At 38.5% G+C, this 13,657-nt stretch overlaps 1 protein-coding gene across 1 annotated transcript in view; it reads right to left on the reverse strand.

The window, feature by feature from the left end:
• Window positions 1-13,657, reverse strand: part of SYNE1 (spectrin repeat containing nuclear envelope protein 1) — a 598,390-nt gene that overhangs the window by 457,575 nt on the left and 127,158 nt on the right. The window contains exons 17-26 of the mRNA XM_061624165.1: window positions 13,457-13,621; window positions 13,071-13,223; window positions 12,202-12,345; window positions 10,648-10,821; window positions 7,507-7,665; window positions 6,093-6,257; window positions 4,312-4,446; window positions 3,543-3,701; window positions 1,835-2,043; window positions 1,094-1,202 (exon numbers count right to left, since the gene is read on the reverse strand). Coding sequence (XP_061480149.1) covers window positions 1,094-1,202; window positions 1,835-2,043; window positions 3,543-3,701; window positions 4,312-4,446; window positions 6,093-6,257; window positions 7,507-7,665; window positions 10,648-10,821; window positions 12,202-12,345; window positions 13,071-13,223; window positions 13,457-13,621 — 1,572 coding nt within the window. The remainder of the gene's footprint in view (window positions 1-1,093; window positions 1,203-1,834; window positions 2,044-3,542; window positions 3,702-4,311; window positions 4,447-6,092; window positions 6,258-7,506; window positions 7,666-10,647; window positions 10,822-12,201; window positions 12,346-13,070; window positions 13,224-13,456; window positions 13,622-13,657) is intronic.

Genomic DNA, 13,657 nt, shown 5'->3' on the forward strand with positions numbered 1-13,657 from the left:
AGGAGAAACATTGTACGAATTAATCTTAGGACTAACACCTATATACAACACTGAGAGAAGAGTTAAGTGAACATTAACTGCTAATAAATAACATAAATAGAGAAAAAGATAAAGATATAACTCGGCCAGACTGAAGAGCAAGGCGAAAATCAGTACTGCTCAAGCGAGGCAGGAAAACAAACTAGCACTCCGTGGGAGGGGCCGCATTAACAGTCGTTTTGGAGTGTTAACTCTTTCCTGTCTCAAGCACTAGCAAGGAACACAATACCCACTTGGGGGTGTCCTGGTGCCCACTGGAGAATTATGGTTTTAGCCCTTTATGGTTTAGTGCCCTCCACATGTGGTTGGAGACTACAACTTTGATCATGCTGGCTGGGGCTGATGGGAGTTGTGGTCCAATGACATCTGGAGGGCACCACGTTGACTACCCCTGATGTAATGGTTAGGGCAGATTTTTGTTACATCACTTCCCAACACAGAGAACTTTGCCACAGTAATAAATGATACATATAGCTTAGTAAAACTGTCTGGACTGTCTGAGAGTGTATTATCTGATTATGCTTATTTTCAGGAGCTTCTGTATACTGTATAGGCATACCCTGCTTTAACGTATGCAATGGGACCGGAGAGTATACTTTAAGCGAAAATAACCTTTAAGTGAAGCAATTGTCTTCACTTGTACTGCATGCAATCACCACTAGATGGCAGCGGCATCAATGACAATAAAGTATACGTTATTGCAAAGCACGCAAACATTAAGCGGGGTATGGGGACGAATGGAGCATGTACATTATAGCAAGGCAACGTTAAGCGGGGTATGCCTGTATTATTTTGTATTAATGGTGTGCATTCCCTTCTAAAGAAAGCTATTTCCAGCCAGGAGTCCTACTTGAATTGTCTACCCAGGAAGTGCCAGTTCTCTTATATTTCACTGTTTAGATAACTTTGTCTGAGTACGCTATAATTTATTTAACCCTACTCTAAAATGCCTAAATGAGAAAAGGACTTGAATGACTTTCAGTTCCTACCATCTGAATCTACAGTATCTTGATAGCAGAAACATCTTCCTTCTTTGAAATAATTCTAAACATACCTCTATAGATATTTTAAAGTGTTTATATTTAGTGATATCACTTGCACCATGCTTAATCTTCTTCAGTTGAGCTTCCCTTGATGAAATCCAACTTTCTAATTCAGAAAATCTGAAACATAACCATATAAGTAATCACTAACCACTAAGTAAACAACAATTATTTATATAAATTTTAATGGAATTCCAAGAATGGACTTTTGAACTTGTTATACAGCAAAAGGCTTGTGATTGACCAGAGAGACACTGCCTCTATTAAATGTTTTAAATGATTCAACATTTAAAGTCCTTAGTATACTTCAGAAACATCCTGGTTATCCAAACTTCTCTAATTCAGATATTTCACTTCACATTTGCATACTTTTATATTCTTTACTACTGTATATATGTAAGATTTTAACATTTCTTCTACTTCAGAGAAGTATTGTTGTGTGTCAGGGTGGGCAACTGGAGACCTAGGGCTACACGTGGCCCTTGGAGGAATTTTTAAATCCCTCTGCAAAAGATCAATTCAAGAACTCTAGCATGAAGGGAATCTCAGCAAAGTTTTGCTTCAAGCCCTGCCCACCATGGGCATGCAGCCTCCCCCCCCCCGATTACTCCCAAAGGATTGCACCCCTAGAAAGAAAAAAGGTTGCCTGCCACAGTCGTTTTAGGCATAACAAAATGATGAGTGAAACTGCTATGCTAATGATCTCCAGCCAAGACTCTATTTTGTCTTTACCATAGATAGATGCCCAATACCTGTCCTTGTAGTCTTTCCATTTATCAGGGTGGTCCATTAGCTTCATATGGGTGCTGCCAACATGAGATTTAAGTTCACTGAGACTTTTTTGGCAACTTTGAAAAGTTGTCCTTAGTGGATCCCATTCTGGCAGTTTCAAGCATAATTCATTAATCAGATGTAATCTTTTCTCACATAGGTGTAAGGGACCTTTCTCGCCAAAGAACAACTGAGGGGATAAAAGGAAAATGATTGCCACCTTCTTTGATATCACTGATGTAAAACTAATATGCCTTCCATTAGGTATATGTACCACTTCCATGGAAGATAAAGCATACTAACTAAGCAGTAAGCCTGATTGAACAGTCTGTGAACTGTATTTGAGTAAACATACATAGGATTGCACTGCATGTCTGTGCTTCTAACAGTATTTTGTACCCAATTAAAAGGACAAACTGACATGCTGTAGATACTGAAGGAATGGGTCTGTGTTAAGTTCAGCACATGGCAAAGTGACCACATGACTGCGTCAATTCAAACATAAACCCATAGTTTCTGGACACAGTGATATAAAGGCTTGCACAGAAATTCCCCCCCCCCAAACAGATATGACAGTGCACTAATTTACTCTTCAGTTGTGAAGAGACAGACACCTTCTCTCCAGCTTGGGCTACCATTGAAGGGAATCCAGCCCTTAAACTGCCATAATCTCCAGACTGGATTACTGTAATGCATTATTTGTGGGGCTGCCCTTTAAATAGGCCCAGAAGCTGCTGCTGGTGCAAAATATAGTGGAGCAACTGCTCACTGGGGCAGGGTATCGCCAACATGTTGCCCTGTTGCTGAAAGAATTGATATAAATAAAATATGTTGTTTTTATACACTATATTTTCTCTTCTCAGTGGCATTACCATTACTATTGAGATTGCATATATAAAGTGTTAAAAGTACCTAAAAGGCAGTCTTCCCCATATTAGCAATTTCAATGAATGTTGTAATCACTGGCCTATGAAGTACCCTTGGATCATAATCCAAGTTGGAGAATCCAACCCACACTTTCAGTGTGGCATTTTGATTGTAGAAGTAAATGGGTTATATCGAATACTATTCCTACTCAGAGCAGACCCACTGCAAATAACAAACTGAGTTTTTAAATTGCTTTTTAAAAAATGTGCTTTTACATTTGTATATTTGTTTTTAATGTTTTTAATTATTGTAAACTGCCCAGAGAGCTTCGGCTATGGGGCAGTATACAAATGCAATCAATCAGTCAGTCAGTCAGTCAGTCAGTCAGTCAGTCAGTCAGTCAGTCAGTCAGTCAGTCAGTCAGTCAGTCAGTCAGTCAGTCAAGATAGATAGATAAATAGATAGATAGATAGATAGATAGATAGATAGATAGATAGATAGATAGATAGATAGATAGATAGATAGATAGATAGATAGATAGATAGATAGATAGATAGATAGATAGATAGATAGATAGATAGATAGATAGATAGATAGATAGATAGATAGATAGATAGATAGATTCACTTGGGCTCATTAATTTCAATGGGTCTGCTCTGAATAAAACTTAGTTGGATAAAACCCAATGTATTTGGAACAGGAGTGTAAGGATTATCCTGCTCATTTTCTAAAGTACATTGTGTACTTCATAATTTTCAGAGAATTGTGTGCATGCCTTTGTAAGAATTTCTACGTGTACCCACAATTATTTTTCAGGCTTACCTTGTGCTCTCTAATTATCTTTTCACTGCTCTCTTTGGACACCAACTCTTGCTGTCGAGCTAGTTCTGCATGGCATTCTTGCACTGTTGTTAGGAATTTGCTCTTTTCTACATCTATTTTTAAGCGAAGCAAATGGTATGGGGCTTCTGACTGGAGATCCTGCACTCCACAAATGGCAGGAGGAGGAAAAGGAAGTTAAAATGATACTCATTCAACATAGCCATTCCTCTTTTAGACAACTATTGGTACACAAAAAGTGTCTTAAACTGAGTCAGACCATTGGTCCATCTAGCTGAATATTATCTATACTGACTGGTAAAGGCCCTCCAGGGTTTTTCAGACTGGGGACATTCCCAGCCCTGCCTGGAGATGCCCATGATTGGACCTGGGACCGTCTGCATACAAAGCATAGGCTTAATGGCAGTGCTCCTATATCCTGTTTTGACACAATAGGAACAATATTTCTATTTATGTTATGTACGTAGATAAACATTTATTAAACAAAATAATCCATGGCATATTGCAACTTTACTGGACCACTTTATTATATAGAAGAAAGCACTGTTTTTAATGTAAACTATTTTAGCAATCTCTCCCTCTCTCTCCCTCCCTCTCTCTCTGTGTCTGTCTGTCTGTCTGTCTCTCTCTCTCAAGTCAATAGTAACACGAGGATTTTTAATTTTGCCTGTTCAAAACTGAGAATAAAATTGGACAAAGATACCATCAATGTGGATACTACTTACACCTTGAATTTACTGGAAACACTAACCTTCCATTGCTTATGTAATTTCCTAACAGCTTCCTGAAGACCACGTTGTTCTTGCTCAGGAAGGATGTCAGTAAGTTCATCACAAGCTTTCAGGAAAGCATTTAGCACCCGCTGGTCCAACTGGCTAAAAAACTCCTGACAAGGAAAGATAATATTACACAGTTATAATGTGACTGCTGTTACTAGGGAAATCACATGGTTGGTAACAAAATCTCATACTAAAGCAGGAAGATTGCATTGCTTTCATTGAGGCTGCTTTTATGAACATTTATTTTTTCCAAACTTGGAAAAAACATGGTTAATATTTTCTGTCGCCAGGAGCTAAGGGCACGTGGAATAATTTTGGTGTTGTCGCTGTGGTGGTGGTAATAGTAATAGTAATAGTAATAGTAGTAGTAGTAGTAGTAGCAGCAGCAGCAGCAAGAATCAAAATTTTAGGTAGACACTCTCCTCTAAATTCTTTATTTCTTTATCTTCTATTTAAATGCCTCCTATTATGTATTGTTTGTTCTTATAATTTATATTATTTCACTGTATTTTTGTATTGTTTTTTGCCATAATTATTGTATGTACGTCGCCTAGAGTGGCCATCGGCCAGATAGGCAACACATAAATTAAATTTTATTATTATTATTATTATTATTATTATTATTTATTTATTTATTTATTTATTTATTTATTATTTGATTTATGTCCCGCCCTTCCTCCCAGCAGGAGCCCAAATTCTTATTGTTGGTAAACAGATCTACACCTAGTACACAGTTACTAAACTCAGTATATAAAGGGCTTTAAAAGTACAGATCTAAATGCATGTATTCTTACGTCATTCCAACTAATCTGAAAGATTTACTTGGTATGGGAGTTTAGGATCACAACATAAGAGGGTTCCTAAGCAAGAGATATTAAATCTGCTATCCTCTTCAGATGCTTACTTAGGCCACAACCCATTGCCGTATGAATGTTTGCAGGAGAATATCAGCATATCTCTTCTTCCTCCCAACTACACTAGCATAGAGCACAAACACTTGGCATTACTCAGAATGGGAGGCCAGTTTGAAACTGACATAGCTACCCATGTATTCTCTTGCCAGTCACAAAGGAAATTCATTTTCTTCTGAGGAAGAGATGGTGCACTATGATGCATGCATGCCCAAAAAGGCACCCACTGAGCTGTGTTCTAGTTCCCTCCCATAGGCAGTTTCACCAGCATCAGGGAAAAGTATTGTATGATTCTTATCCTAACTTGCAAGTCTAAAACTGAGCAATCATTTTTTTACTAAAATTACCATTTCCAGAAATCATATCCTGTACACACACAGATGAAAATGCTGATTCTTTGTTACTCAGTCCAGTTCTAATACAAGATAATTTAACTTTAATTCTCCAAACTTTCAAATGTTGCAGGTCTACAAAAGGCAAAGGATGGAAATAAAAAATCGAATCAAATTTTTAAAAATCAAATAACCCTGATCATGTTTAGATCAAGGTTAACAGTATTGGTTGCAACTGTTGCAAAAACTCCCTGCCAAAGGATTTGGGGATTGGATCTTACATCTGTTTTGCAGGAGTCTGCTAGGCATAGCAGGGACCCCAGATACTTTGAGTATCACAGGAGTTAAGCTTGCATATCTGTGCACTGCCCTATTGTGTGTATAATGGAGTCATGTTATGGGTCAGGTTCTAAGCTTATTTTATTGTAATGCGTTTTTTTTAACTAAGCAATTCCAAATACACATTGCTATCAACTGAATGGCAACATGACCAAAATCAGTTATACTCACAGTATGTTTCCTGAGAAGTTCTTCAGGTTTTCCTTTTTCCTTTAGGCAACAATGGGCTATCTGTAGTACATTTTCTAATTCGGTTCTGGATTCTTCAAACTGCTTCATCAAATGACTATTTGCCTCAACATTTTCCTTCCAATCACTTGTCTTCTTGACCATATTCTTAGTTTGTAAGTGAAAAGAGAGAAAAAATTATCTTAAGTTTCATTATTATGTTATTTTACTTCAAATGGAATAAGAAAGTATTTCCTTTCTAGAATTTCTTTAATGTGAACTTTTGAAAGAATCTAACTTTAGTAAGATTGGATTAGATTTGAAGTGCTTAACTATAACCATAGCCTGAAAATTAAACTATTTCAGAGCTATAGTGCTTAAATCCCAGCTTCTAAATCAATGGGAAATCAAACAGACCAAAAGCAAGACTCACCATTTGTCTGATATCTGATTAATCACTAATATGCCCATATTTAAAAGAAAATGGGTCATATTCAACACCAGTCCAACTCAGAGTAGACTCACTGAAGTTAATGAACATGACTTACTTAGGTTCATTAATTTCAATGGGTCTACTCTGCAAAGGACTTAGCTGAATGCAACTCAATAGTTCTAATACCCAAGTTTAAATTGGCATTGCCCCTTAAGTTCCAAACCATCCCTTTCTCTTCCATCTTACCCACCTGCAATTCCTAAAACCTTCTCCACTTTAAACTGCCCTTACTGGGACCAATGGTGATAGCATCCAGAGGGAAGGAAGGTGCTGGTGGCCCCTGGGAAAAGCACTTCCCCCAAAGCCATCAGACCTACAGATCCTACCTCCCCTTGTCTCTCATTCATGAAGGGGCCACTTTCACTGCTGTTGCCACCTGAGGAAAGAGTTGTGGAGATGAAGGGGCTACAGGCAACACAAGCTTCTCCATCCTTAATCTTCACCTCCTGAAGCAGTTTGTCTTTTTAAAAATTGCATGTTGTTGGCTACTTCAGCTACTTCCTTCTATACTCTGCCATCCAACTTCCTAAAGCACCTTTGTTAAAAACAGTGTTGCAACTATCTTACCTTATGCATTAGAGCATAATGTGCAGTTAGCCCCTCAGAGCATGTCTTTCCATGTCTTTCTGCTTTCATTACTCTTTATATAATATGGTTCAGCAAAGGATTTTCCGACAATTCCATGAATATCTTTTTTATATAATCATAGAATTGAAAAGAGGTCATCGAGTCCAACCCCTCAACTCAATGCAGGATCTGTAATACAATTCCAGCATCCTTGACAGAAGGACATCCAGCCTCTGCTTTCAGATCTGAAGCTGTCTTATGTGATGTATCTGGGTCACTTCGGCTTGAAAGGAAAGCTTAGCTCTCTCACACTGGAAGAGCTCCAAAATGTACATACCTCCACTCACCACAAATTACCTGAAAAGCAGCTTGTATTTCTATGACTTTTTTTTGAAGCACTGAAAGACTGAAGTGGTGCAACACCTTACTTGAAGCCACAAACTTCACAATGCTCTGACTATTTCTTTCAATTAGTGACAAGGCTTTCTTGCAGTTTTCTTGGTAAGCTACTAGATCCTAATGAAAATGAATGAAAAATGAACACAAAATTAAGGGTATATTTACAATAAGGAAAACAAAATAGTCAGAATAGCATCACGGCAGGATTCATATGGACATACAATTTTATTTTATAGATAACAATGCATGCATTTTCCCTTAAAATATTGACATTACAGTCATGCCACCTCATGAAAATTAAATTAAAAATATTTTTGTTAATTAATTAAACTTTTTTAAAAGGCCATAATGCTGTGTACTGAAGTACTTAGGATCAGGATTTAAGTTACTGTTGTGTAGCTTCCTCATCCTTTACCACTGTTGTCGCCAGAAAATAAATAGCCACACCAAAGCAGCAAAAAAAGAAACCCAGACACACAACAAGAACTATACATTAGATTTTAATGTTTGATTTAAACAATAACAAAAAATAAGGTGCCTTAAGTGTTTTAAAAAACACCATTCTTGTGAGTTAAGCAAAGATCAATAGCCTGGACTAATTTGGCAGGTGGTCCTGAAGCTGCAAGGTTAGAAAATCCAATTCAGGAAAATAAAGCTGTATAGTTTAATTATGCTTGATCCAAAGCAGGATAATCTCCAGAAGCAGAACATCTTCTGTACTAGAGGAACTTTCTTACCAGACAGCTTTAATGCCACATTCCTTTGATTTCCTACAATGCTTTCCTCAAGCATTCTTTTTAATGATGGAAAATGAGACTCCCAGGTTCTAACAGATACCTGCCTGATTTGTGCCAATTCTGGATTCCCACAGAGTGGGTTGGGTGGACCCAAACCAATCTTTAGCAACAGGAAGAACACTTGGCCAACCTTCTTCGTGAGGCTGGCCTTCTCAGCATTAGTGGGATAGCAGAGGGCAGCAGCTGATGTGGGAACCATGAAAAAGCCCAAAATCATCAGCCTGTGACAAAACTAACTGGGCTCAATTTGTTGAATATAATGGTCTTACTGGGCAATGGAGTGAAAGACAGTTTTTGAGGTAACATTGTCCAGAGTTATTTAGGGCTTTGTATGTTAGCAGCTGAATCTTAAAGCTGGTTCGGTGGCTATCAGGCTGCCAAAGTTGATCCCTCAGCACTAGCATGATATGTGTCCAATAAGGAGCACCCCTTACTCCCAGGCTGCAACATTCTGCACCAGCTGCAGCCTCCGGACCAGCTGCAAGAGAAGCTTCACACAGAGCACATTACAATAGTCCAGATGTGATGTTACCAATGCATGTGTCACAGTGGCCAAATGAAAGGGTGAAGTTGACACACCAGCCAAAGCTTGTGATAGGGCCTCTATGGACAAAGATGGTTTCAAGAGAACCCCTGAACTGTGCACCTGTTCCTTCTGAGGGAGTGCAGTCCTATCTAGAACAGGCAGACTCTCCAATTATTCGAACTGGGAACCAATTACCCACTTTGTCTCTGTTTTAGCAGGATTCAGCTTCAGTCTACTGACACTAATTCACTGCATCCAGGCATTAGTTCAACTTATGCATAGCCTCTCCCAACTCAGATTTAATAGAAAAGTAGTTGACTGTCATCAGCACAGTGATGACACTGTGCCCCAAACCTCCTGATGATTGCTCCCAGTGGTTTCATATAGACGTTATATAGCACTGGGGACAAAATAGTTCCTTGCAACAAAGCTTCCAAGATTTAGACATGTAGTCCCATATTGTTATTCTCTGGTACCAATCATGCACATTGGACTAGAACCACTGTAAAACAGTGCCACCAATTTCCAAGCCACAGTCCAGGAGGATACTATGATCAATGGTATCAAAAGTCACTGAGAGATCCAATAGCAACAGTAGGGTTGCACTCCCCTATCTCTCTCCCTTAAGGGAGGTCATCTGCCAGGGTGACCAGGGCTGGTTCTGTGCCAAACTCAGGCCTGAACCCAGACAGGAATGTGTTCAGATGATCAGTGCAATGCAAACTTTAAAGGTAACTTTAAAGCAAACTTTAAAGGTAGCTAGCACAAACACCCTAGGAGCTACCTCTCTGAAATTTGGCAAAATTAATCCCCTCCTCTTGAGGGGCTATCGTATCTCCAAATTTCATGCACCTATGTGAAAAAAACAACAGAAAAAGTGATGGCTGATTTGGTTTCCCAATACAAATCAATGGAAGTACAAGATTCAGATTTCTGTATCCAAATTGGGTTCTGGATTTATCTGGACCAAATTGGGGCTGGATCTGGATAATCAAACTGGGTCCTAAACTGGATTGGGGGCTTTGCACAGCCCTGTGTGGCAGGCTGCTACATGGGGCAGAAGAACTTCATGCTGCTTTAAGTAAGGACTGATTCCCAGTATCACATGCAGTGAGGTCTTAATGTTTATTCAGAAGCATAAAACTTCTGCATAAGGTTGCTGCCTAAGTGTCACTGTTTTCCTTTGCTTGCAAGGATGACTTCCACTCTCAACATGCATAGTGCTGCACCTAACACATTATTCCTGATAATATGTAGCCCAAGGCCATTTTCCAGTACCATGTTATCGGAAAATACATATATATATGCACAGACACTTTTGGTGAATGCAACAATGAATACATGAAACTGCTTTATACTGAGTCAGACTATTTGTCCATGAAGTTTGGTATGGTCTATTCTGTCTGGGAATAGCTCTCCAAGATCTCAAGTTAAGAGGTCTTTCCTAGCCCTGCTATCCAAAGTGCCAGGGACTGAGATCTTCATGCTATGCCTGTGCTTTGTCACTGAGCTATACCCTATCTTCAGCTGTATGCTGAAGTCATTGGGAAAATTTCATCGTCTAACTGGATTCTAATATACCAACTGTACAGGGCAAACTCCAATTTAATGTATTCCAATTGAATAGATTTGCTTGGAGTGGAATCTCCAGTATGCTCTTCCACAGCTAAAACTGACTCAAAAATTAACAATTTAAAAATTGCTAGAAAAAATATAAATCTTTTTAGTAAACGATCCCACCAAATCTCCCTTTGAGTATTCATGTAAAAGACATACCTGGTGTTGCTGTTTAAAAACTTCAGCAGGCTGGACTTCAGGGTCTAGGACAGAAATGATTTCATTGACTTTTTCAAGAGATTCATAAAAATTTGTAATTTGCTTCTCTAATTCTTCCAGGTGAGGAAGTAGCTGCTGAGATTCATAGAGCACAACAGGACAGGATTCATCTATCTGAGAAAATTTATGTGATTGTTAATTGCACATTTTTAAGTAAAATGCATCCTTATTCTGGCAAAAGTTACCACCACAAAAAAAGCTTAAGATAGTAACATGTTCCTACAGTATTATTCACTTTACATTGACTTTAATTAAACATAGTCTTTAAATTATCATCAGAACATTTACGTGGGTGAAATATTTTTCTACTCTCTTATATTCAGGGTCAGCTTTTTCCTCCCCACTTTCCCACACTCAGGGATGGATTTATAGGTATGCACAGCATGTGCAGAAGTAGATCCCCGTGTGGTTGAGCCCACCCCTCTGCTCAGTTATTAGTATACAGTGTCAACTGAGAAAACTTTGAAATTTGATTACAAATAATGAATTGCCATTGTTGAATTAAAATATTTTAGTTTATTATGTTGTTTTCACTCTTTACTTCTACTCCCCAATTAAAGTGTAGCAGCTGTTTAATAATATAATAGTAAAGGTGACTGAATAGGGCTAAAACTGACATACTTCACTCTTGCACTTCATTCTTCATAACATGTAATAGCCTTCCTCAACCTACTTCCTTGCACATCTTTTAGATTACAATTCCCATCATCATCATTGGCAGTGATGGCTAGGGCTGATGAAAGCTAGAGTCAAAAATATCTGGACAGCACTAGATGGGGAAGGCTGATGAGTAAAATGGTTCTAAACTTGACAAACTTTTCCATTTATGTTTCAAGGCTACTGTATTGTCCATATAACTAAAGCTTTTAAGGTTATTAGAAAATATGTATTTTGCAAAGCCAGTGTAACAAATGGCTTGACATGATAATGCTACTGAATGTACCTGAGGAACTATCCATGCAAATATGCAGATTTAGCTCCTACCACTGGGGCTCTCCACAAGTCCATTGTGTTGCTGACTTTTTCCTGCTTACCTAGACATTGTGGCAATAGGGTGGGCTAATGGTGAGGACCACATTAGGGCCTCCATTAAACCCTAAATGCTGCCATGAATCACTGTAATTTCCATAGAATCACTGTAATTTCCATAGTATCTTACTTCCCTGGACATTGCTTCACATGTCTACAGCAACATGTAGGGATGGTTAGTACCACAGGAAGTAAGTGTGAAAAAGGGAAATGAGCATAGAGTGAGCTCTGTGGGGTGAATCAGGTCAGAACAGAACCTGAAGATTTCTGGGCCCAATCTAAAAAAACCTGGGAGGTGACAGAGTCATTAATGTTGCAGTCCTATCGACACTAATTTGGGAGTAAGTCCCACTGAATTCTACGGGACTTAACATCTGAGTATACTGACACACTAGACATGCCTTATACCTAAGTCTTGGAATATCTTTAAAAACTACTTGAATAGTTTGTGCGTAAATCCACTACCTTGCTGAGCTGTCCTTTGATTCCTGACATTGTTGTAAGCATTTCATTGACTTCTTCTTGTGGGATTTCCTTGGTAACAAGTTGTGCTGTCCTTGTAACCATCTTGTATTGACATTCCATCACAGGCACTTTTTGTTTAATATCCTGCAATAGATTGTTCAGCAATAACTATGTATGTAAACATGCACTTTCTTTTTATATGATGCTCGTTCTGCTAGTTGTAGGAACTAATTCCAACTCTTAATGAAGCAAGCAGCCTCTTCTTCAATTGCATCAATTAACATGATCGTATATTACATTTAATATATGTGATTTTAAGGTCTAAGGTTTTTTTAATGCAAAATGTCTGTGAAGACAATCTGCTAAAGATGCATTGCGATTCCTTTCACCTAGTTTATTTATCTACTATATTTATATCCCCTTACTTGGAAGGAGCTCAAAGCAGTGTTCGTGGTTCTACTTGGTCCATTTTTATCCTCACAACAACCCTTTAAAAGGTAAGTTAGCGTGAAACATAGTGACTGGCCCAGTGAGCTTCATGGCTGAGGGGGAATTAGAACCCTAGTCAGCCAGGCCTAGTTCCAACATTCTAACCACTACACCACTCCGACTCTTTTTGGTTCTCATGCAGTCAAAGGAGAAGTACAAGAAGGAGTGTAAGATTTGCAAAGGAAGCAAAGCTCCTTAAAACCAGAGCATGTAAGCCCAGTTCCTCAACCCTCTGTACCAGTGTGAGAGCAGATGTTGGGGACTGAAGGAGGAGGTGGAAACCAGCAAAAGTCACACACCCCTCTCCACTGACAGAATCAAATCATACTCAACTCTAAATTAATAAATAATGTTCCCTTCCGGAATGAAAATGCACTTGCCTCCATTTCTTGGACAAACATTTTTACATTTAGAAAGGAAACTTCTAACGGGACATGAATTTTCCTCTTCACTTCATCAGTGAAAGCAGACAAGGCAGCGACACCATCCAAATATTCCTTTCTCATTCTGTCTAATTCGTCAACCCGAGCATACTATGAAAGTGGATAAAACAGAGGCTCAACAGATCACCGAGTGTTCCAGGAACAAATGCTTACATTTAATTCAGTATGATTTTTTAATACTGTCTTACGAGATATGATATTTTCAGTACAAAAATATGAGAACGTAAGTAATACGCACTTTGTTAGATGGATTAAGAACTAATCATATATGTCTTGCAGTGTATGGTTACTAAACTAGGAAAGAAAAACCAACAAGGACATACTTGTTTAACTTGCATAAATAACTCTCTCCAACGTCCATTCAACAACAACAGCTGTTGTTTTAAATCTCTGGAAATGGTCTCATCACATGTTTCTATTAGAAAATTGCCAGCATCATTCATAGCAGTGTGCTGCTGTATCCATTGTGGTAAATGCCGGAAAAAATCCTAGGAAGAACACAACTACCATTGCCGTAAATGTAA

This window comes from Rhineura floridana, chromosome 4 (assembly GCF_030035675.1).
Source record: "Rhineura floridana isolate rRhiFlo1 chromosome 4, rRhiFlo1.hap2, whole genome shotgun sequence".
NCBI lineage: Eukaryota > Metazoa > Chordata > Lepidosauria > Squamata > Rhineuridae > Rhineura > Rhineura floridana.